At 43.0% G+C, this 25067-nt stretch overlaps 2 protein-coding genes across 2 annotated transcripts in view; one reads left to right on the top strand and one right to left on the bottom strand.

Moving 5' to 3' along the window:
* Positions 1 to 5075: 5075 nt before the first annotated feature.
* Positions 5076 to 5846, top strand: LOC110167877 (growth arrest and DNA damage-inducible protein GADD45 gamma-like). The gene is made up of 2 exons (XM_020933271.2): positions 5076 to 5441; positions 5534 to 5846. The coding sequence occupies exons 1-2, from the start codon at positions 5341 to 5343 to the stop codon at positions 5844 to 5846; spliced, it is 414 nt and encodes a 137-aa protein (XP_020788930.1). The 5' UTR covers positions 5076 to 5340.
* Positions 5847 to 18470: 12624 nt separating this feature from the next.
* The window catches only part of aldh1l2 (aldehyde dehydrogenase 1 family, member L2), a 59560-nt gene continuing 52963 nt past the window's right edge, over positions 18471 to 25067 (bottom strand). The window contains 3 exon segments of the mRNA XM_055160011.1: positions 18471 to 20751; positions 23212 to 23411; positions 24641 to 24746. Coding sequence (XP_055015986.1) covers positions 20696 to 20751; positions 23212 to 23411; positions 24641 to 24746 — 362 coding nt within the window. The 3' untranslated portion in view covers positions 18471 to 20695.

Here is a 25067-nt window from a genome sequence, read left to right as displayed (position 1 = left end):
CTAAACCACAGGACCAGGACCAAACCAGGACTCTAATTCAGGTCTAAACCAGGACTCATCTTGTTCATGATCTGAGCTAAAACAAACCCATGTTGTCCTCACCGCCCGACAGGGACACTTCAGTCGCCCCCGGTGCTTCACACTAACAGCTCCTGTCTCTGCTCCTGTCTGCTCCTGTCTGCTCCTGTCTGCTCCTGTCTCTGCCCCTGTCTGCTCCTGTCTGCTCCTGTCTCTGCTCCTGTCTCTGCTCCTGTCTGCTCCTGTCTGCTCCTGTCTCTGCTCCTGTCTCTGCTCCTGTCTGCTCCTGTCTGCTCCTGTCTCTGCTCCTGTCTGCTCCTGTCTCTGCTCCTGTCTGCTCCTGTCTGGGGTGACCACATTGTTTAAATTCTCACCTGGGACACACCTGGGTTCAGATGTTTGGTGTAAATAAACTTGTGTAAAGACTCGTGGAACTTTGTGGATTCTGCTGAGTCATGATCTGAGGAACTTCTGACGCTGCATTTTTTATTTTTTATATATTAATACAGGTGAGTTTAAAATCATTATTTCTAAAATGCAGATTTGTTTTGTAATACAGCGAGTTTTTGGTCAATCACAGAAATTATCAGATTCAACATTTGTGCGTAAATTTTTTTTAGATATTTGGCGGCAGAAGTACAAAGTATGTTATATTTCCCTCAAGTATATTAAACCCAATTCCCTCCTGTTCAACCTGCCATATTTATTTGTAAATATTCACTACAGTCTCCAGAAGACCTGTCAAACTCAGGCCCGGGGGCCAAATTTAGCTCATGATATCATTATATTTGGCCCATGAGATCATATCAAATCTGTATTACAACATAGACTATAGAGACATTTTTTATTTAAAATGTTATTATTTTATATTCTGTTTGTTCTTGATTCAATGTTTAAGCAAAACTATTATTAAACTTTTGTTTTAATAAGAAAAGGTTTAATATTACATATCTCAAAAGAAGAGAAAACATGTAGATATTGTTGAAATTGTTCAATAAATATTTAGTTTGATCCATGACTAAGTCCCAGTTTCTAATTTTGTCCCTCTGTGAATTTGAGTTTGACTCTCCTGAACTACACTGAAATATACTGTATATTTTCTATTTTCTATATTCTCCACATTTTGTAAATATCGCACTTGCTGCTCCTGCACTTCTGATCGGCTAAACCACATTTCATTACCTTGTATTTATACGTGTGTAATAGGAATCTAACTATAATCGAAATATCATATCGTCAAAACTCTCGTGATAATATCATGGACCATCACAATATATCGAATCACAAGTTTCTTCACTTAATTTCATTGTTTTGATGCAGCAACAGCTAAAAACAGAGAGAACTACATTTCCCATGATCCTTTGCTCTGTTTCAGTCCAGTCTACTCCAGTCTGAAATAACAATAATATTAAACCTTTTTAAATCTGTGGATTATTATTTGGATTATAACGAGAGAAAAGTCGCATATTCACAGTTATGTTAGTCTCCACGAAATATCGCGATAAATATCGAACCGTGAGATTAAGCATATTGTGAAAATATCGTATCGAGAGATTTGGATATTGTTACGTCCTTAGTGTGTAATAGTAATAAAGGTGAATTTAATCTAAAACCGTCCCTTGTCCCGATCTGAGAGGACGGCATCATTACGTTCTAGAATCTAAAAACTAACAATTTTGGCAAAATAAATGACAATTTATGCTCCTCTTTACTGTTGGTGAGGATCAGATTAGTCAAAAATTGTGATAGTCCTGGTTTAGTCCTGATGTAGTCCTGGTTTAGTCCTGATGTAGTCCTGGTTTAGTCCTGATGTAGTCCTGGTTAGTTTTAGTTTAGTCCTGGTTTAGTCTGAGTTCCTGGTTTGTCTGAGTTTAGTCCTGATGTAGTCCTGTTAGTTGCTTAGTTTAGTTTAGTCCTGGTTTAGTCCTGATGTAGTCCTGGTTAGTTTTAGTTTAGTCCTGGTTTAGTCTGAGTTTAGTCCTGGTTTAGTCCTGATGTAGTCCTGGTTTAGTCTGAGTTTAGTCCTGATGTAGTCCTGGTTTAGTCTGAGTTTAGTCCTGGTTTAGTCCTGGTTTAGTCTGAGTCTGAGTGTAGTCCTGGTTTAGTCCTGAGTTTAGTCCTGGTTTAGTCTGAGTTTAGTCCTGGTTTAGTCCTGATAATAAAATGTAAACACTTCTTCTTCTTCGTCTTTTCTTTTGTGCGCAGCAGCTGTTCCCGGTCTCCACGCGCGCTCCGTATCGATCATCCGTTTCCATGGAGGCACGCACGGCACGCAGCCCTGCACGCGCCCCCCCGCACAGTGCGCTCGCGCCCCGCACATGCATATGCAAACGAGCGGCGCGTGCCACTTCTCCGAACAGCACGAGCGCAAACAGGTAATGCTAATGCAAATAAAAAAATAAATAAATAAATAAATAAATATATAAAAATAAATTAAAAATAATAATAAGTAAAAAATAATAAATAAAAATAAATACAAAATAAAAAGGTAATGCTAATGCTAATGCTAAAAGTCCTCGTTAAAATGCGCATTTTCAGTTTGGCGGCGCTTTCTCAAAACAATTTTGGACTTGTGGAGAAAAGTTTTATCCGGCCAGACTTTTAAATGATCATAAAGCGAGTCCAGGAAGTTATAATCAACTTGAATTATCTTATTAAATTCGGCAAAACTAGTGTGAGAAGATTTTCAGAATCAGAAACTGGAACATCCTCGGTTTGTGTTGGTTGGTAATAATAAAAATGTGAAACTAGTGCGGAATTAAGGAGAATTATTAACAAGTTTGTGTCTCCTTTCCAAAAATTATTCTGCACTTGGCTCATTCATGACGAACATGAGTCAGTACGGTCACATTTTCAATGTGTTTTGGTCGATTTTAAGCAACTTTTCTGTATTTTACCGAAAAAAAATGTCAGTTTATGTCTCTGTTTACTGTTGACAAGGATCAAATTGGTCAAAAATAGTGACACCTGGGCAGTGCTGGGAGTAACAGATTACATGTACCAGAGTTAAGTAATCAGAGTACAAATTATGAGTAACTGTATTCAGTTACAGTTACTGTTTCAGTGAGTGGTAATTGGATTACAGTTACTTTGTTGAAATAAATGGATTACACAGAGATATTTTCCTGTTTTCACATTTTGGGCTATTTTCTTTTTTTTTTTTTTTTCTTTGTTAATTCCACTCATTGCCAGACACTAAAACAGGACTAAACCAAGTCTAAACTAGATCTAAACCAGGTCTAAACCAGGACTAAAACCAGGTCTAAACTAGATCGAAACCAGGTCTAAACCAGGACTAAACTAGATCTAAACCAGGGCTAAAACCAGGTCCAAACCAGATCTAAACAAGGACTAAAACCAGATCTAAACAAGGACTAAACCAGGTCTAAAACAGGTCTAAAACAGGATTTAACAGGACTAAACCATGCGCGTGGACCGTGTCTCCTCCTCTTCTATCAATAATATTTTTAATCTGGTTCAGTAAAGTCTGGGCTTTTTATTTTCTTTTAGCAAACAAAACATCTTATGTTATGATTTCCTCGTCTTTGCTTCTCTACAGAAAATTGGCTGATTGCAGTATAATCACTTGCAGCACAGAGTTACAGGTTCTGAACAGTAAAAGTACAGACACGGGCAAAAGATTACTCAAGGAAAAGGAGAAGGATCACATGAAAACCTCTGCTTCAGTAAAACTATTCAAGTACCTGTTCAAAAATGTACTTTTAGAGTATTTTTTTTAACAGTACATTTTTTAAAGCATCACATGTGGTGATTTTGAAGAAGAATTTTGCAGATTTCAAGTGATTCAATAGATTTCTTAATTTTTCTAGCTGTTTTTGTGTATTTCTTTTCCTCAAAGTTGGGACAGAAACTCAAATTAAATGTGCTCAAAATAAGTCTCAGCCGTTTCAGCAGGACTCAAAACATAAAAGCTCTTTTTTACCTTCAGTCCAGATCTAAAATGTAGTGAAGTAGAAAGTACAGATGCCTGCTCTCAAATAGTGAAGTGAAAGTAAAAAGTATCCACTTTAAAATGTACTTAAGCGAGGTACAGAGACCTTAAAATTGTACTTTTACACTTCTTTACGTTCCACCACTGATTTTAACGGCCATAAACTGAACTTGAATTGACTTTGCTCTTCACTTTATAACATTCTTTTAGTTTTATATAAGCATCTTTATCTTTCCTGTATCAAGATGTAAAATAATAAAATAAAAAATGCTAAGAATACTTGTTTACATCATATATTTCTCTTTCAGGTCTAGGATTGTTACTATCACGGTCTATAATGTGGATGTATGGAGATGGAGTCGCCTGTAGAAGCTCGTCTGCCGCAGCCATCAGAGCATCTGCAGTTTCCACCACAAACATGAGAAGTGTGGAGTCTGATCTGCATCACAAAAGACTGTAACATCTACACGACCGAACACAAGACCTGCTACACCAAACACAGACCCGCCCGCACCAAAACACACAGGTCATGAGCAGCGGCTCTGCAGGGGGCGCACGTCTCAGGAAAATCTGATCAAATATTACTTATATATTACTTCTCATCCAAAACAATCGAACTATGGCAAAAAAATGAACATGTATCTGTGTGAAGGGCCTGTTCATGATCACACTTCATCTAAGTGTTTGTTCAGTGGTCAGTCTGAGTCTAGTTCCATCAGTTTTACTCTCAGTGTTATGCAAGAGTGATCAGACTCCTGGAGCTCCCTGTATCCTGCTCTGATGTACTGTGCTGTGCTGTGTTGTACTCTGGTGAGTCGTGGTGAGTTGTGGTGAGTTGTGGTGAGTCGTGGTGAGTCGTGGTGAGTCGTGGTGAGTTGTGGTGAGTTGTGGTGAGTCGTGGTGAGTCGTGGTGAGTCGTGGTGAGTCGTGGTGAGTGTGGTGAGTCGTGGTGAGTTGTGGTGAGTTGTGGTGAGTTGTGGTGAGTCGTGGTGAGTCGTGGTGAGTCGTGGTGAGTCGTGGTGAGTTGTGGTGAGTTGTGTTGAGCTCTCAGCTGCTTCATGTGTGGCTCAGCTCAACATGTTAAACATTGTTCTTCAGATGAAAGTCCAGCCTTGATCCATTCAAACATCTGTTCTCTCTGTATCCCCCTCTTGTGTGTTCTCTGTCTTCTGTGTCCTGCAGGCACGCGTCCCCAGGCTGTAGGGGCCCGTGGGGGTTGGGGGCCCTTTGTGTGAGGGCCAATAAGAGTGTGGCGTGTGCCGGACTCGGAGTATATAACCCCACACACGTCCGTGAGCAGCACAGCCCCGTGTGTGGAACTACAGGACCCTCATCACCTCCTCTGACTAAAGCTCAAGTCTGACCTCAACATGCAGTGTCCTGGGAAGGTTCTGAAGGAGGCGCTGCTGTGTGCCCAGAGCGAAGAGCGCCTCACTGTGGGAGTGTACGAGAGCGCCCAAGTCATGAACGAGTGAGTACCTCCACTTTCTGTCATCTGAAGTTAGTGTAGCTCTGCTTAATGCTCAGAGTGATCTGACCGAGTGTCCCCTGTGTCCTCCACAGAGACCCGGACAGCGTGTCCTTCTGCGTCCTGGCCATGGACGAGCAGTTCCAGTGGGACGTGGCTCTGCAGATCCACTTCACTCTCATCCAGTCCTTCTGCTTCGACAACGACATCAGCATCGTGCGCGTGAGCGACCGCCAGCGTCTGCACGAGCTGGTGGGGCGCAAAGACGAGGAGGCGCACTGCGTCCTGATCACGGGGCCGTGCGAGGGCTCGTGGGACGACCCGTCTCTGGAGAAGCTGCGCGTGTTCTGTGAGGAGAGCCGCGCCCTCAACGACTGGCTGCCCGAGATCAGCCTGCCCGCGCGCTGAGCCCTCGCCCTGATGCCCTCCCCTGGTCTACAGGCTGTTTATCTCTGCTCCTGATATCATCAGGATGTCTGCTCATACTCCTCTGAGGAGGAGGCCCCGCGCACGCGGCCTCGTGCCCGCGCGCGCCACACGCCCCGGTTCTTTCTGTGAGCCGGGCGGCGCCGCGGGCCGCACTGACCCTCATTCTTTGTGCGGATGAGGTTTGGAGAGAAAGGAGAAGCCCCGTCCCGGTGCCCGGACGCGCACGACTCCGTGCCCCGCAGAGCGCGCGCCTGAGCGCGTACGTGAGTGTGCACGTGAGCGCGCCCGGCCCGGGGCGCAGCGGGCTGAAGCACGCGCAGCAGGAGAAGAAGCGGTGCTGAGGAGGAGGCGTCAACAAAAGGGACTTTTTGGAGACGTCCTCCGGGCTGGCGACTCTCCACCGTCGCATTCAGCCGATCCCACTTTCCAGAACTGTCCTAATGCTCTAAAGGTTTCACTTTAGAAATGTCTGAGACACGAGCTACGAGTGCGCGCTCTGAAGGTTTCACTGCAGGCGCCGCTCACAAGAAAATACTTTTTAAAAAAAAGAAAAAAAGAAGAAGAAAAAGAATTGTTATAACCTTAATTTATCATCTTCTAAGGTTTCACTTGGGAAATGTTACTAAAAGTTAAAATGATTAAAGAAAAGTTGTTCTGGAACAGTTTGTGACACTGGAGATGTGATGGAGAAATGTTCAGAAACGTCCCATTTGGAGACTTGGATGTGACTGAACAGAACATGTGTTGTTCTTCATGATTCACTCTCTAATAAAACATGAACCTAAAGCCTCACTCCTGTGTTTACTCTGACACACACATACACACACACTCTACACACACTAAAACACACAAACACACACAAACACACACACAAACACACCACACAACCTCTACCTCTAAAGATGTTCTAAAACCATTCTAAGTTGTGGACACATTTACAGCCTATTTTTCCTGGTTCAGTCCTGGTCCAGTCCTGGTCCAGTCCTGGTCCAGTCCTGGTCCAGTCCTGGTCCAGTCCTGGTCCAGTCCTGGTCCAGTCCTGATCATGTGGTCTGTTCCGGTTTTGAACTCTTGATTATGAATAAATCAACAACTTTGACAAACTGAAGGAGGAGGAGGAGAGTAACATGTGGTGAAGAGTAGTGACTGTGGCTCGTCACTGAAAGATGGGATGCAGGGTCATGGGAGGGCATCTGACACATGGACACAGGGTCAAGGGAGGGCATCTGACACATGGACACGGGGGACTGGGAGGGCATCTGACACATGGACACAGGGGACTGGGAGGGCATCTGACACACAGGCATTGCCAATCGCACAGGGAAAACGGCTCAAAAAAACACAAAACCCGTAATGAGTGAGATGCTGTGATAGTGGTCGCCGCGGTAACCACACAGCAGCACAAAAGAGCACCTGATCCAGACACGTGAGCTCCATAGACCCCCATGCACAGAACCCCCCTCCATCTCCACGGCGACCGCAGGCTCCATCTGCCCACAGCCGAGCACCGGAGGCCGTCAGCCTCCAGACTAGAGAGTCCAGACGTCCCTGTTGTGTCCCCTGTCCCTGCAGATTTATACAAAACCACTGATATGCCCCAGTTTTATACAAGAAATGTCCAAGGTGTCCCTATTTTTAACCAGTTTGATCTCTGCCAACAGTAAAGAGAGACATAAATTGTATTTTGTATCAGTAAAATCCAGAAAATCTGCCTAAAAACTACCAAAACTCAAAAAAATGTGACTATACTGACCCACGTTCATCATGAATGAGCCGAACGCAGACACTTATTTCACAATTTTATTACCAACCACTTCAAACCAGGGATGTCCCAGTTTTTTATTTTGAAAATCTGGTCACGCTGAACATGCTAAAAGTTGGCACTGTTTTGTCTGATGCTCTGTTTTTACACAATCTGACCAGAAACAGCTGATTTATTTTGCTAAACTCTAACAGGTGATTTGTGCTCAGAAACAAGTTCCTCTCAAATAACAGGACAGTCACAGGTGAGCATATCAAAATATCCACATATCGTATCATTTAAAGTGGTGATACAGTATCGATATCGTGGGCTGCTGTATCGGTTAATTGCCAAGAATATTTTTTGATTTATTTTACAAAAATATTTTATTACAGTTACAGTTTTGCTGCTTGTTTAGAGGAAACTCATTTATGTGACACATTTGACATTTTAACTGTTTTAATGATTAAAATGTTTTTGTTTCATGTGAACTTTGCAAAAGAAGAAGTAATTTAACAAAGACTTTTAGTGTCACAGACATCATACAGATATATTATTTTTTATTGAACCATATCGAATCAATTTGAAATATTTGGTAGCGAACCGAAAGTGCACTGTATCGAGATATGTATCGTAAACTTTTATTGCACTTGGAGAAGCATTGGCCCAAACTTCTGAGCAGTAACTGAAATAAAACACGTGAAGTGATTTACAGTCCAACACATCTTTTAATTTATATAATACACCAATATTTTTACAGATTTTTCTTTACTGAAAAGCAGAGTTTGTCCTGTTGAGACGTGACGGGGTCAGTCTTTTCATCAGAAGAGCCTCTAGTCACAAAATCCATGTTCAGGTCGTGTTACAAATTGTTACAAATGAAATTGTATTTCAAGTTTTAAATATTTTAAAAAGTAAATATTAAAATTAATAAAAATATTAAACCCTTAAAATACAGCAAAAATGTTTGAGGAAATAATGATTTGGGTGGAAATGGCGTCTTAAGTGGAACAGGGAATTGTCTGATTTTCAGGCAACAACAGTAATTCGAGCTCTACAACCTTCATTTCAATTTTATTTTAAAACTTTTTCTTTTAATAAAGCATTGGTGGGTTTAAAAACCAACAAATTAAGTAATGTGGCCTTAGCTAATGCTGTTATGTATGATTATGTGTTTTCCTGTCAATATCTCTAAAAATGTTGATGTTGCAGCCATTTTTAATTGGTAAACATCCAAAAGTTTACTAATTCTTCCCTGATCCAGGGATTATTCCCTGTTGCTTTCATCAAATAAACATTCAATTGTTCAAGAGAAATGTTGCTGACAAACCAATAGAAGAGGGAATGATTTTCTAGTGGGCTTTCTGACTAGTGGGCCTTCTGACTAGTGGGCTTTCTGACGATAAGGGTGTAACCGACGTGACATATGACGCCAATGTCTGTCTGCTAACTATGCTAATGCTAATGTGGCTGTGTCACTCCGGGTCAACACGCCCTGCTAATGCTAATGCTAATGCTAATGCTAATCTGCTAGGCAGGGATTAGCCCGAGGAAACAAAACAAGAGGAAAAGAAGAAGAGGAAAGAGTGAGAGGACAGACGGGAGAGAGGAGAGAAAGGGTTCCTACGGTCATGAAAATACTGGTAAAGTCATGGAAATTCTTGCATCACGAATTTCGGACTTCCGGTCAACGCGCAATTCATACTGGGAAGGATTTTCCGAAAAAATGAGCATCAAACCTCCATGTTTGTTTTCCCAGTGGGATGTGTCTATTGTCAAAGTCGATCTTTTCAAGTCTTTTGAACCATTTCGCTTTTGTTTCTGGTTCTGATATTGTCATATTTTAGTTTTGGGATTCGGACATCGTCATTGTGTGGTTGTTGGATCCTAACATCACCTTCACCTTTCACTATTTTTCAATTCCGTTGGGAAGAGAAACAGTTTGAACGGGGTTTGCAGTCACAAACATCTGAGTTCGCAAACTTCCCAAGCCCATTTCTTGAGCTGTTTTCCGCTGTTAGAACATTTGGAGGTGTTTCCCACCTTGACCCTGGGGTCTCCAGCCTTTACTCTGCACACATGTTTCTGTACACTCTGCCCGCCACTTGGTTCTGTCGCTCCATGTCTGTGCACCTGCAGCATCTCTCACCTGCAGTTCTGTGCTGGACTCAGGTCTCAGGAGCCTCTGGTTGTTCTGTTGTTCTGTTGCTCAGAGCTCAGGTCTCCTATGTTCCAGGATGAGGTCTTCTGTGTGTCCTTCAGACTCTCTCAAGCCACTGGGAGGATTTCTTGATATCAGACACTTCAGTTCTGTTTCAGTGGTGTTCCTCGTGTAGTGGTTTGTCCTTCCATCATGATTCCACTCCAGCTCCTCTTCCTCTGAACTCCACAGTCTGACACATTCTCTGAGCGTCATCTGTCCCAAACTACAAAACTCAAACAAACATTTTACATAAAGTGTTACTGTTAATGACATGACTTTGGATGTAATTATTTATAAAAAATTAAAAAAAATACTTAAAAAACTACCGTGGAGGTTTTTATAAACATTTAACTCATAAAGTGTGTAAAATTAACCTGGTACAGTATTAAAATACAACTCAGAACAGAGTAGAAAAAATATCCCCAAAAGTTGGGTTAAATGAAAACCCAAACTGCTGGGTTATTATTTTACACAGGTTGAGTTATTTTGAACCCAGAATAAGAGTAAAAAAAAGTATTTGGGAACTACTGCTCAAGTAAGAGTAACTTAAAGAGGAAGTGTCTGATTTATAATTTAAAGTGAAGATAATGTGAAGAACAAAACATGAAACACGTCACAAAATCTGGTGTTTTCCAACGACAAACACAAAAATAAGACAAACCGAGTCAGATCTGAAGGAGCTGCAGGAAAAACAAAAGTTCAAATCATTTCATGTTGTCTCACAGTGGAAGAGAAGAGTACTTAAGTAAGAGTACTGTTACTTTAATAGAATATTACTCCAGTAGTAGTAAAAGTATGCTTCCAGAAAAGTACTCTAAAAAGTAGAATTAGCCAAGTAAAAGTAAAAGACAAAGTGCACGTCTCATGCACTTTGAATCCAACATGGAGGACGATTTTCATTCTGTATCAGTTTCACAAACACAATAATATAGAAAAAATATATATACACCATAATGATACACAAATACTACACAAACACTACACAAACACTACACAAACACACAAATACTACACAAATACACAAAACTACACAAACACACAAACACTACACAAACACACACACACAATACTACACAAACACTACACAAACACTACACAAACACACAAACACTACACACAAACACACAAATACTACTACACAAACACACCACAAATACTACACAAACACACTACACACACACACACACACACAAACACTACACACACACACAAATACTACACAAACACACAAATATTACACAAATACACAAGTCACACAGTCCTGGTTTATTTCTGGTTTACTCCTGGTTTAGACCTGGTTCAGTCCTGGTTCAGTCCTGGTTCAGTCCTGGTTCAGTCCTGGTTTAGACCTGTTTTAGACCTGTTTTAGTCCTGGTTTAGACCTGGTTTAGTCCTGGTTTAGTCCTGGTTTAGACCTGTTTTAGACCTGTTTTATTCCTGGTTTAGTCCTGGTTTAGTCCTGGTTTAGTCCTGGTTTAGTCCTGGTTTAGTCCTGGTCATCACTCTTACATAACAGTATTTGTCTTGTGTCCTCATATGTCCCACCCTCCTCTGTCCCCTGTCGTCCTCACCCTGATCGGGACAACACGCCCACTCCTGCCAACAAAAGCCCTGTCCCCCCCCCCCCGTCCCCCCGTCCCCCCTGTCCGCCCCTGTCCCCCCTGTCCCCCCGTCAGCCCCTGTCCCTCCTCTGAATGGCCCCGGAGCAGGAGGTGGGGCCACTGTAGGACAATGGGTGCCCCTCCGCGCACGCACGCACGCACGCACGCACGCACGCACGCACGCACGCACGCACGCACGCACGCACGCACGCACGCACACACGCACACACACACACACACACACACACACACACACACACACACACACACACACACACACACACACACACACGCACACACACACACACACACACACTCCCTCTGGTCCTGCGCCTCCTTTGTGCTGGAGAATGGGCAGGAGCAGCAGCTGGTGTGGGGGACATCTGAGACACTTTAGACAGAGGGTGTGTTTATGTGCGCGTGTGTGTGTGTTTATGTGCGCGTGTGTGTGTGTGCGTGTGTGTACAGTTACATTTACTGTTTACGGGCCCCACATCACACAAAAGTGACTCTCGTGAGGTTTAAGTCGTGTTCTAGTGCCGTCCCCTCCTCGAAAACAGACCTGGACTTGAGTTTTGTTTCAGTCACATGTTTGATTTAACTCTTTATTATTCGTCTGTCTTCATCTTCGCTCCACCTCGTGATGTCATGAAGTGGAAGTTTTCGCGTGAACTGCTCCTTTAGACCTTTAGATCGGTAGAGAACGTCGGCAACTCCAGGACTAAAATGATCCAGATGCTTCCAGTGAAGTGTGTGGAGTTTAAAAACACATCGGAGAACTTCCTGTATTACAACATGATGACATCACAAGGTGGAACAGAGTGTTTTCTGTTTGAGAGAAGAGCTCAGCGTAAATCTGCAGGGTTAAACTTGTGTGAATGAAACAAAACACAGCTCCAGGTCTGTTTGTGACGAGGAAACAGATCAGAGAACAGTGTCGTGGATCATTAAAGCGACTGCAGTATTCAGAGTACTTTTCTAACTGCGTACTTTTACTCCTTGGGTAATATTCTTATTGAAGTAACAGTACTCTTACTTGAGTAAAAGTTGTGCTTCCTCTTCCCACTGTGAGTGAGTCCAGGGCGACGTTTATACGATGAGGGTCTGAACAGAAAACACAAAAGTGGCGTCGCGTCTTCACTTTTTATTCTGCGTTTAGACGAGTGTTTTCAGGAGTAAATCTGCTGCAGACGGTGACGCAGAAGTGTGTGGAGTTGGATTGTGTGTGCAGGTTTCTGTGTACTGTGTGTATGTGATGTAAACTCGTACACGACCTGAGCACATCTGACCAGAGTTTTGCATCTTGGGTGACGGAAACACTACGGTGGAGTGTATTCAACTTTTCCACTCTGGAGGTTGGTTTCAGATTTTTTGCATTTTTAAGCCCCAAAAACGTTGTCATCGTCTTAGCAAAAAAAAATATTTTGTTGTTTTTACCCACAACTGTTCTCATGTAAACAGACCCTAACATGACAAAAGCTTCATGTGACCATCTGAAATGACACACTTGTGTTTCTTGCAGCTCCTTGTAACTTCTGTCTGATTTTTGGGTCCATCCTATATATATATATATGTGTAAAATGTGTTTCTCACCTTCCATGGTGGTTGGTCTCTCACCCTCATTCAGCTCGGGTCGTCTACCAGAGTCCTGGAGCCTTGAGAGTTCTGCGCAGTATCTTTGCTGTTCCAGTCCTGCACTTTTCTGGACTGAGATGTTCTGTTGTTTTTCCTGGTTTCTGTTGTAGTTTCTTCCAGTTTGGGGGTTACAGCCCCGAGTGTCTGATCACCACAGGCTCCACTGATGTCTTCACGTTCCAGACCTTCTCCAGCTCCTCCTTGAGCTCCTGGTGTTTTAGTTTCTCGTGTTCCTTTTTCCTGATGTTTCCATCTCTTGGTGTTGTGATGTCAACCACCACGGCTCTGCTCTGTTTCTTATCCACCACCACTATGTCTGGTTGGTCCATCACCATCCTGTCAGTCTGGATCTGGAAGTCCCACAGGATCTTGGCTCAGTCGTTCTCCACAACCTGTCTTCACTTTTCCAGACCTTCTCCAGCTCCTCCTTGAGCTCCTGGTGTTTCTCTAGTTTCTCATGTTCCTTTTTCCTGATATTACCATCGCTTGATTTTGTGATGTTCCACCACGGCTCTGCTCTGTTTCTTCTCCACCTCCACTATGTCTGGTTGGTTCATCTCCATCCTGTCAGTCTGGATCTGAAGTCCCACAGGATCTTGGCTCAGTCGTTCTCCACAATCTTTGGAGGTGTTTCCCACCTTGATCCTGGGGTCTCCAGCCTGAACTCTGCTCACAGATGTTTCTGTGACTCTGTCTCCACTTGGTTCTGTGGCTCCATGTTTGTTTCCCTGCAGCATCTGACACCTGCAGTTCTGTGCTGGACTGTGTCAGGAGCCTCTTCATACAGTCGACACCGTGGGTCTGGTCTGGTGTGGTAGATCTGAGCCTCTATTGCTCGAGTGCCCAGGGCCTGTAGTACAGTACAGTAAAGTGTATTTACTATTTACCTCATTCTTTCTTTTTACAACTGCTTTTACAACTCTCTCTTATGTAACAGAAAACCCTGTGTCCTGTCAATCATCATCTCATCTTTGCTCTGTTTTTCCTTACGACCTCTTGTATAAACCTGAGATATTTTAACTATTTATTTCTATTTTATTTGATTTTGACTTGTACATTTACATTCATATAATCACGCCTATTTTTGCTACTGCTTCTTTAGAATTTATTATTACCATTTATATTTTTTCTCTTTATTATTATTGATCATATATTGTGATGTGTGACTCCTGTGTCCAAATCATTTCACTTGTGGATCAATAAAGTTCGTTTAAGTCTAAATCTAAGTCGTATCTTTTTAAATAAGTAACACCACAGGCTACACACACACACACACACACACACAGACACACACACACACACACACACACACACACACACACACACACACACACACAGTGGCCCCTCTCGAACCCGGGGCCAAATCTGCCTAATTGAGACAGACTGTTAATGGCACACGCAGCCGACCAATCAGAACGAAGGAGTGTGTGGTTACCGGGTAGAACCAGAGAGGAGGAGGAGGAGGAGGAGGAGGAGGAGCGGAGGGGTCAGGGAGGTGGGCTCCATATGGCACGGCTCGGGGCCTCTTTTGTGCCCTGACAGAGAGTCTGGGGAGGGGCCCTCGTGTCGTGAGGGTTTTAAAAGAAAGAAAGAAAGAAAGACACTTGTGCATTTTTATAAAAGCTCCTCCTCTTGATCCAGACAGAACTTCACCTGCAGAGTCTCAGTTTCTGTTTCTGTCTTCAGGCGTCACGTGAACTCTCCAGAACCCCCCTCCCCTGAGCTGCAGACGCTGCACTAGCACTGACTCAGGATGGAGCAGGTGCTGGGGTTTATACTTCGGTCACTTTCTTTCTTTCTTTTGGGTTATTTCCTGAAAACTGAAGCAGCCTGAGGACATAAATGTGACTTCAGAGTAAAACTTGCACCAGCTTGAGAAAGATAAGTTTAATGCCTTATTGTGGAACCTTATCATACCCCTAGAAATGTTGCACAGTGCAGCTTTACGTACAAGTCAAATATAAAGTGATGAGTCCACAATACTCCCTCTAGTGGACACACACAGACACTGCAGGACCCAAAACTCTCCCCTCTCGTCCTCCAGGTTCTGTCCAGTTTAGCAGTTCTGTTTGAAACCAGTTTGTGAGCGAAATGTAGAAGTTTAGTCTCTTTAACTTGTCTTTACTTTATAGACATGACACGGAGTTTGTTCACGCTCTGGTTTGAGGTTCTGGTTTGGGTCTGTGGGCTCTGGTTTGGTCTGGGGTTCTGGTTTAGGTGTGGAGGTTCTGGTTTGGGTCTGGGGGTTCTGGTTTGGGTCTGGAGGTTTGGTTTGGGTCTGGAGGTTCTGGTTTGGGTCTGGGGGTCTGGTTTGGGTCTGGGGGCTGGGGTTCTGTTTGGGTCTGGTTCTGGTTCTGGAGGTCTGGAGGTTCTGGTTTGGGTCTGGAGGTTCTGGTTTGGGTCTGGGGTTCTGGTTTGGGTCTGGAGGTTCTGGTTTGGGTCTGGATTTCTGGACTGGGTCTGGGGTTGGGTTGGTTTGGGGTCTGGGGTTCTGGTGGGCTGACTGACTTTCTGGTTTGCACTTATTGTGGAACCTCATTGGTTCACTGCAGCTTTACGTACTCAGGGAGTCCACACGTGGTCTCTGTGGTCAATGTGGACACACACAGACACTGCAGGACCCAAAACTCTCCCCTCTCGTCCTGCAGGTTCTGTCCAGTTTAGCAGTTCTGTTTGAAACCAGTTTGTGAGCGAAATGTAGAAGTTTAGTCTCTTTAACTTGTCTTTACTTTATAGACATGACACGGAGTTTGTTCACGCTCTGGTTTGAGGTTCTGGTTTGGGTCTGGAGGTTCTGGTTTGGGTCTGGGGGCTCTGGTTTGGGTCTGGAGGTTTCTGGTTTGGGTCTGTTCTGGGCTGGCTCTGGTTTCTGGTTTGGAGTCTGGTTTGGGCTCTGGTTTTGGGTCTGGAGGTTCTGGTTTGGGTTTGGAGGTTCTGGTTTGGGTCTGGTGGAGGTTCTGGTTTGGGTCTGGGGGCTCTGGTCTCCACATGTTTCTTTGATTCATTTATGTTTATCTTTTAATTCCGTCACAAACACATTTGCAGTTTTATTGATATTTGACTCGTGAGATCAGGAGGCGTGTGGAGGACTTGGACACAGAGTCATTTGTAAAGTTTCTCTTCTCTTTGTGCCTCTGGTGTGAACTGACCCGTGTGTCAATACTCCCTCTAGTGGACAAACCAGGAAACAACAGAACGACAACTAAACACAAAGACAAGAGAACACACACACTTTTAGTCCTGGTTCAATCCTGGTTTAGTCCCAGTTTAGTTCCGGATCAGTCCCGGTTTAGACCCGTTTTAGTCCTGTTTTAGTCCCTGTTTAGTCCTGGTTTAGTCCCGGTTCAGTCCCGGTTTAGTCCCGGTTTAGTCCTGGTTTAGCCCCGATTTAGTCTCGATTTAGTCTCGATTTAGTCCTGGTTTAGTCCTTGTTTAGTCCTGGTTTAGTCCCAGTTCAGTCCCAGTTTAGTCCTGGTTTAGTCCTGGTTTAGTCCTGGTTCAGTCCTGGTTTTGCCCTGGTTCAGCTGCACTGTGTAACATTTCGTCTCCATGGAGATATCACGACCACACCTGAAATGTTCCGCAGTGTGACATTTAACACACACATCTTCATCTGCATTTTGGTGTTTTTATCCGTTACAAAAATACTTCCAAAAAAAAACCCACGTCACCTCTCCACAGATCTGACCTCCAACTGTTTAAACCTGCCTATCTCCATGGAGACAAACATCTTATGAAATCGCATTCACCTTACACCAGAAATGTTACACACACTCTCACTTTAAATTATCATTATTTATTTTACAAATGCATTTTTGCCATCACACATTTTGTTGTAAATTCATATACACATGAGTAAATGGCACAGCTTTTACAAAAATACACTTGAAATGATTTAAATTTTAAATATTAATCTTGTTTTGACTTATTCTAATTCATAAAATGTTATTAAGACTATTAAATTAAAATGAGAGGACGAAAAAAACAAAAAAAACCAAAAAAAAACACTGTATCCTGCTGGTGTGGACTAGAATGATGAAGTGTGAGGGACCGTTGCCGTGGCGATTAACAATTTAAAACAAACAAAAATTAATAATAATATAATTTGAATGGTGGATTTTTATTTTAAAAGGTCCAATACGACGCAAAATTAACTCCTGTGAGATTTAAGTCGAGTTCTAACGTTGTTCCCTCCTCAAAAACAAACCTGGACTTTTGTTTTGTTTCAGAAACATTTTTCACGACGGCCGGAAGTTTCCCGATTTAGATTAGCGGAACTGTGTGTAAATGTGTGTGTAAATGTGTGTGTAAGTGTGTGTGTAAATGTGTGTGTGTAAGTGTGTGTGTAAATGTGTGTGTGTAAGTGTGTGTGTAAATGTGTGTGTGTAAATGTGTGTGTGTGTGTGTAAATGTGTGTGTGTAAATGTGTGTGTGTGTAAATGTGTGTGTGTAAATGTGTGTGTAAGTGTGTGTGTGACACTAAGTGTGTGTGTAAATGTGAGTGTGTAAATGTGTAAGTGTGTGTGTAAATGTGTGTGTGTAAGTGTGTGTGTAAGTGTGTGTGTAAATGTGTGTGTGTAAATGTGTGTGTAAATGTGTGTGTGTGTAAATGTGTGTAAGTGTGTGTGTAAATGTGTGTGTGTAAATGTGTGTAAATGTGTGTGTGTGTAAGTGTGTGCGTGTAAATGTGTGTGTGTAAATGTGTGTGTAAATGTGCGTGTAAATGTGTGTGTGTAAGTGTGCGTGTGTAAGTGTGCGTGTGTAAATGTGTGTGTAAATGTGTAAGTGTAAATGTGTGTGTAAATGTGTGTGTAAATGTGTAAGTGTGTGTGTAAGTGTGTGTAAGTGTGTGTGTAAATGTGTGTGTTAGTGTGTGTGTAAATGTGTAAGTGTGTGTAAATGTGTGTGTTAGTGTATGTGTAAATGTGTAAGTGTGTAAGTGTGTGTGTTAGTGTGTGTGTGTGTGTGTGTGTGTGTCTGTGTGTGTGTGTGTGTGTGTCTGTGTCTGTGTGTGTGTGTCTGTGTGTGTGTGTGTGTGTGTGTGTCTGTGTGTGTGTCTGTGTGTGTGTGTGTGTGTGTCTGTGTGTGTGTGTGTGTGTGTGTGTGTGTCTGTGTGTGTGTGTGTGTGTGTGTGTGTGTGTGTGTGTGTGTGTGTGTGTGTGTCTGTGTGTGTCTGTGTGTGTGTGTGTGTGTGTGTGTGTGTGTGTGTGTGTGTGTGTGTGTGTGTGTGTGTGTCTGTGTGTGTGTGTGTGTGTGTGTGTGTGTGTGTGTGTGTGTCTGTGTGTGTGTGTGTGTGTGTGTGTGTGTGTGTGTCCACCGGCGATAATTCCAAAATTTATGGACCGATTGTCACCAAAGTTGGTACGTGGGTGAAGCTCTCATGCCTGATGCCGCAAAAAAAAAAAAAAAAAAAGTTTGGTGACGATTCGAGGTCATTTGAGGTCACACGGGTCAATTGAAAGGATAAAAGACAATTTCGTCAATTTCTGAACCATCTGCGGCCTAAAATATTCACCCAGTCGTCACACAAGTTGGCGCACACATAACCGGGGCACACTGGATGTTACAGGTTGAAACCGGTCAAGGTCACCAAGGTCAAATATGTGTTTTTGGTCATAACTCTGTGAAGGATCGAGCTCGAGCAACGGGAGAGTCTTAGTCCACGTTCAGACTGCAGGGCTTAACGCTCAATTCCGATTTTTTTGTGAAATCCGATGTTTTTGCGAGGTCGTTCACATTTCCAATTAAATGCGACTTGTCTGTGACTCCAGTGTGAACATTAAACGGCCTGAAAGTGTCCCACATGTGACACTGGAGACACGACGACGTCAACCGCAGCGAGCGTCTCTGTGTTTACGGAAGTTGTCCAAATATGGTCGCGAGCATTGAGCACCTGGAGATTTTAAAGTTCCGGTTTCCGCCTGCTTCAGCGCAGAATAGTGACGTTTGTGTCTTGTTGATAACGTGTAGGTGGATGAATGCACTTTGGCCGTTCAGACTGAAGTCACATGTCAAAAGATCAGATATGTATCAGTTTCAGGAGCACAGATCCAAGTGTCCTGGTCACATTTGAAAAAATCGGATCTGTGTGGTTCAGACTGACATTAAAAGATCAGATACAGGAACATAGAGACAAAAAAATCGGATTTGGGTCACTTCAGGCTGCAGTCTGAACGCAGCCTTAAAATCTCAGAAAAATGATCATCTATTTATAATTCTATGCATTTGTATCGTCAAATATGAATAGTTTTGGAGATAATCACTAATTCTAACAGTTCCTTTCTCTTTCAGTGTAGCCGTTAAAATTCGAATTGGAACAAAAATAATTTCCATTTCTTGTTTTTCTGGTGATACACGACACACTGATGTACAGCCACACAACTAACACACACACACACAAACTCATGAAACTAAACACAGACGTTATCATGTGTGACCAACATCACACTAATGTTCATGGGCCTGTACACATACACACATTACACTGTGGATAGAACGATCATGTCATATGGGCTGGACTCCTCATAACCTGACCCACCGACGCCTCACGGGGACCAGGTTGTTTTCTCTGATTGTGCTTGTTTCGTGATTGTAATTCTTGAAGTCGTAGCTTTTCAATTCGTATTCTGATGGACGTTTCCGTTAGAATGTTTTTAGTTTGTGTGTGGTTTATCTCGGGCAAGTAACGGGTGGAATGTTAACGGGTCTGGGCGGGTCCGGGTTTAACTTTGATATAATCACAGATTAACGGGCAGGACTCTGTGTGGAGTTTAGAAACACAGTGGAGCACTTCTTCCTGTATTACCGCATGACATCACAAGGTGGAACAGTGTTTTCTCAGCATAAATGTGCAGGTTTGTGAGTTAAACATGTGTGAATGAAACAAAACAACTCCAGGTGTGTTTGTGACGAGGAAACTTTAAGACTACTACGTTTAAGACTTCATTAGGACAATAAATAATAAATGAAATAAACATCTCAAGATTCAAAACAAGATTAATTTTCTTAATAAAGTTTTTTTGTTTTTATCCTTGGATTTCGGAACGATGCAAAATTAGGGCCGTTGTCGTGGCGATTAAAGACGCTGTACCTGATTTTTACCGTCTTAAAAATGCGAGTGGTCCAAAGTTCTTCCTAATTATTTATTAGTTTCTAAGCGCTTTTCACAACTGGACGTGGAGTTTTGACGGTGACGCCAACAACGACTAGCAATGCTAACGGGCACTTCCTAGCTCTCGGGCAGTAAAAGGCTTCATAATTCGACTTGTTTTGGCTTCAAGAAGGGAAAAATCAGGTACAGGGTCTTTAAAAAATGTATACTGTGTCTTTTGAAGGGTCAACCGTCCTCAAAATGGCGCCGCGTGAACAGGAAGCTGAAACCCGTGATACGATTTGCTGTGACGAGACACAAAATGGCGGATTGTGTTTGTTTGTTTGTTTGTTTGTTTGTTTTGCTGCGGTCTTGAGTCCGGAGAGGCGGGTGCAGAGAGGCGGGTGCAGAGAGGCGGGCGTGGTCCGGGGGGTTTGGCACAGCGGGCGTCTCCTCGTTCCAAAAAAAAAACAAAACAAAAAAACACGTCCGTTCCCGTGGCGACGCACAAGCGGCCGCCGTGTTAAGTCTGTGTGAGAGTTTATAACGGCTCCCGGTTTAATACTCCACTGTGACGGCTTTGGTCTTGAGGTATTCAGAAAGAGCGTCCTCTCCTGGAAACGAGACACATTACAACAAAATGTTTGTGTTTCATATGAACAAGAAGTGGTTTAACAAAGACTTTTAGTATCACAGACATGATTTAACCTTTTTTTTAATTGAACCATATTGGATCAATTTGAAATGTATCATGTCAAATCAAAAGTGAACAGTATTGACATTGATTGCAACTATCATTAAAGGTTGTATGGAGGATTTTTATTTAATTTTTTTTCAAATTGTCAATGAAAGTTCAAAATAGCGTTATAGAGACGCAGCAGCCTTGTAATTATGATGAACAAAAAAAAAAAAAAAAGAATGAAAATCCATCAACTGTGGACGTGATGGGGCCAGATAAACATCAGCCAATAGATAAAAAGGCTACCTCGTTTTCTATTGGCTGTTAGGTCGTCAATCAAACTCCCTACGTTTCTAGTGTAACTGAGTCGCCGGCGCGCTGGGATTATTTGGTTTATATTTGCCTCTCACGCATTTCCACAGACGCAAGACGCTGTTTACTCGACCAACGCAGTGGTTCTGTAACTTCCTCGCAGTTCGTACAAAGTTTGTTGCGACGGCGGACGAGAATCCACGACCAGTTCGCCGCAAAAGAAAGTCCGTTTTTGAGGTCGCTGAAAGAAGAAGAGAAGGGGAAAAGGAGCGAAGACAAACTGAGGTGATTCTTGGAGATTCCTTCCAGCGATGGTGCGACTGAAGCAGACGAAGGGACTAAAGACTAAAGACGCGTCGGTCGATAAATTACTTCTGGACAAGAAACTTCAACAGCGATTCTGAACGAGCACCGGCTGTAAACAATTGTAATTTCTAGCGTAAGGAGGAGGCGGGAGGAGACGTTTCTACTTAGGGAGCTGCAGTCAATGTATTTCTCTTTCCTTGGAAAATCTTCTATACAACCTTTAACGAGACCCAACCCTAATCATAAACGACAAACTTTTGTGACTTCGTTAACATTAGTTTTAGTTTGCATGAAAAAAACTAAACAAAAACTGGCATCTTAAAAAAAAATGAATATAAGAACTAAGAAAAAAAGTGATTGTATTTGTGTTCCAGGGTTTAGTTTATGGAACAATCTGAATGATGATTTAAAAAAGTCTAACACTATAGAAGAGTATAAAAAAAAAAAAAAAAGAGTATAAAGTGTTACGTTTTGTAAGATGTAGATCTCTGGAACGAATGACTTATGCATTAAATTTTGTTTGTTTTAATTTATATTTTGTCTCTTATTTTTACAGTAAGTCGTGAGTGAAATTGTAAATCCAAACTTGCTGTTCATACTTTACGCTCAGAGAATCGACCATTTTGACTCACTACACTCTTTGGCAAAGTTTGGCCCAATCAAAATGGACAAAGCGCATGAGTTTGACGGAAAACAAAGTTCCTACTGGACACTTGTTTTCCCACACACTGTGTAATGATGGAGGATAATGCCGGGAATGTGCTTGGAAAGCCTCAACTCTGAGCTTATCAAGGCAAAAAAAAAAAAGTATGTTTCTATCTTTTATGGTTGTAAAGTTATGTGCAGTTTTATAAAACATATTTCCAGGTATCGCGTATGAAACCATGGGTCTAGAAGGGTTCAATTATTCTCCATAATCCTGTATGTGTAACTCTTAAAGCCTCTGGGGAGCTGCGTGGAACAGACTCCAGAGCTCGAGGCTGAAGAAACGTGGTGTTAAAAAGGCCTTGTGTTCTTGGTCTTCCGCATGGAGACTGTCACTGCATGCAGATCCGACCAATCAGAACTTTGGCCCCTTATGTGGCCCCATCGTGCAGGGCTGGGGCCAGGTGTTGGGGTTCAGTGAGAGACTGCGAGGAGTGTGCTCTTGTTGTGTTTTTTTTAGAGGTTATTTTCATCTTTGGTAGTGTGTGCGTAATATAAACATAAGTAGATGTTCTCTTTGTTTTGTTGTTGCTATAAACTTTTCTTTATTGTGTTTCGGCCTGTTTTGGCCTCATTTGCATGCGTCATACAGAGAGACAGTGTGAATCTAGGTATGGCACCTCTTAATGGTGCAGTATAGTCAGAGCAGCTCAATTTATTATGTCTGCATAACTAATCTATATGATGTTTGTTACTTATGTTTAGAGTTGTTTAATATATCCATGTGTTTTATTATGTATAGTTGTATAGTTATTTAATAAACATTTTTTATACCTTGTTTTCCACAGAACCACACACTTACACCATTTTCTGCTAATACTGGATACTCAATAAAGCAAACTAATTCAAGACATCTGGCTGATCCTTCCAAGGGCAGCGGGTTAATACAGACAGCAGCCCTTAGTATATTTTACACGTGGAGTAACTCATATTTATAAGACGATGGTTTTCAGTCTGAAAAACACTTTTAAACAACTGTAAATGTTTTTTCATAACTTAAAAAAAACAGAATAACACAAACTCTGGGTCTTTCAGTAACATGAGTTCATGAGTTTGACTGTGTGGTACTGACCCAGGTCTTTCCCGAATCCGGACTGTTTGAATCCTCCGAAAGGCGACGCCACGTCTGTTTTGTTGTACGTGTTGACGAAGACGGTCCCGGCCTCCAGACGCTCGCTCACGTACATCGCTTTGTTTATGTCGCGCGTGAAAACTCCAGACGCCAAACCGTACTCCGTGTCGTTGGCTCTGCGCAGAACGTCGTCCACGTCTCTGAGGAAGAGAGAGAGAGAGAGAGAGAGGGATGAGAGAGGAGGGAGAGAACGCCGTCCACGTCTCTGAAGAAAGAGAGAGGAGAGAGGGATGAGAGGAGAGAGAGAACACCGTCCACGTCTCTGAAGAAAGAGAGAAAGAGAGAGGGATGAGAGAGGAGAGAGAGAGAACGCCATCCACGTCTCTGAAGAAAGAGAGAGGGAGAGAGGGATGAGAGAGGAGGGAGAGAACGCCGTCCACGTCTCTGAGGAACGAGAGAAAGAAAGAGGGATGAGAGAGGAGGGAGAGAACGCCGTCCACATCTCTGAAGAAAGAGAGAGAAAGAGGGATGAGAGCGGAGGGAGAGAACGCCGTCCACGTCTCTGAGGAACGAGAGAAAGAAAGAGGGATGAGAGAGGAGGGAGAGAACGCCGTCCACGTCTCTGAGGAACGAGAGAAAGAAAGAGGGATGAGAGGAGAGACAGAGAACGCCGTCCACGTCTCTGAGGAACGACAGAAAGAGAGAGAGAGAGAGGGATGAGAGAGGAGAGAGAGAACGCCGTCCACATCTCTGAGGAACGAGAGAAAGAAAGAGGGATGAGAGAGGAGGGAGAGAACGCCATCCACGTCTCTGAAGAAAGAGAGAGAGAGAGAGAGAGGGATGAGAGAAGAGAGAGAGAACGCCATCCACGTCTCTGAAGAAAGAGAGAGAGAGAGAGAGAGAGGGATGAGAGAGGAGGGAGAGAACGCCGTCCACGTCTCTGAGGAACGACAGAAAGAAAGAGGGATGAGAGAGGAGGGAGAGAACGCCGTCCACGTCTCTGAGGAACGAGAGAAAGAAAGAGGGATGAGAGGAGGGAGAGAACGCCGTCCACGTCTCTGAGAGAGAGAGGAGAGAGAGGAAAGAGAGGAGGAGAGGGAGAACGCCATCCACGTCTCTGAAGAAAGAGAGAGAGAGAGAGAGAGGGATGAGAGAGGAGGGAGAGAACGCCGTCCACGTCTCTGAGGAACGACAGAAAGAAAGAGGGATGAGAGAGGAGGGAGAGAACGCCGTCCACGTCTCTGAAGAAAGAGAGAGAGAGAGAGGGATGAGAGAGGAGGGAGAGAACGCCGTCCACGTCTCTGAGGAGAGAGTGTGAGAGGAGGTAGGAAAGAGAGAGGAGAGGGAGACATGAGAGAGGAGAAAGAACGAGAGAAAGAGGAGAGAGAGAGAGAGACGTGAAAGAGGAGAGGGGGTCAGTGTTTCTCACCCGTCCTTAAACTTGGACACGACCATCACAGGACCAAAAGATTCCTCTTTGGCGATGAACATGTGATCCTCCACGTCTGTGAACACGGTGGGCTCCATGAAGAAACCTGCACACACACAACAACACCAATTACTATGACTTATTATGATTTATTATTATTTATTATGGTTTATTATGATTTATCCAATCCAACTTTATTTGTAGAGCACATTTTATAAACAAGTCAGTTTCCAAAATGCTTCACACAGAAATGTAAAACATGTAACTATAAAAAGCCAACAGAATTATAAAAAAGGAACTAACAGAATCAACAGATAAAAGAATAATGATAAAATCGATGAATAGAAATAATAAAATCAATAGATAAAGGCAGTACTAAAAAAATTAAATAGATAGAAACAATAAATAAATACAGTCGTCCCTCGCT

This window comes from Boleophthalmus pectinirostris, unplaced genomic scaffold, assembly GCF_026225935.1.
Source record: "Boleophthalmus pectinirostris isolate CB_2022bp ecotype Guang Dong unplaced genomic scaffold, ASM2622593v1 HiC_scaffold_2826, whole genome shotgun sequence".
In the NCBI taxonomy this organism is placed as follows: Eukaryota; Metazoa; Chordata; class Actinopteri; order Gobiiformes; family Gobiidae; genus Boleophthalmus; species Boleophthalmus pectinirostris.
This window is presented reverse-complemented; position numbering and strand designations above follow the sequence as displayed.

Bases quoted from the DNA above. Each gene is read 5' to 3' on its own strand.
- LOC110167877 (XM_020933271.2), top strand. From the start codon at position 5,341: ATGCAGTGTCCTGGGAAGGTTCTGAAGGAGGCGCTGCTGTGTGCCCAG. The intron at 5,442-5,533 runs GTGAGTACCTCC...TGTCCTCCACAG, and splicing joins AGCGCCCAAGTCATGAACGA to AGACCCGGACAGCGTGTCCT.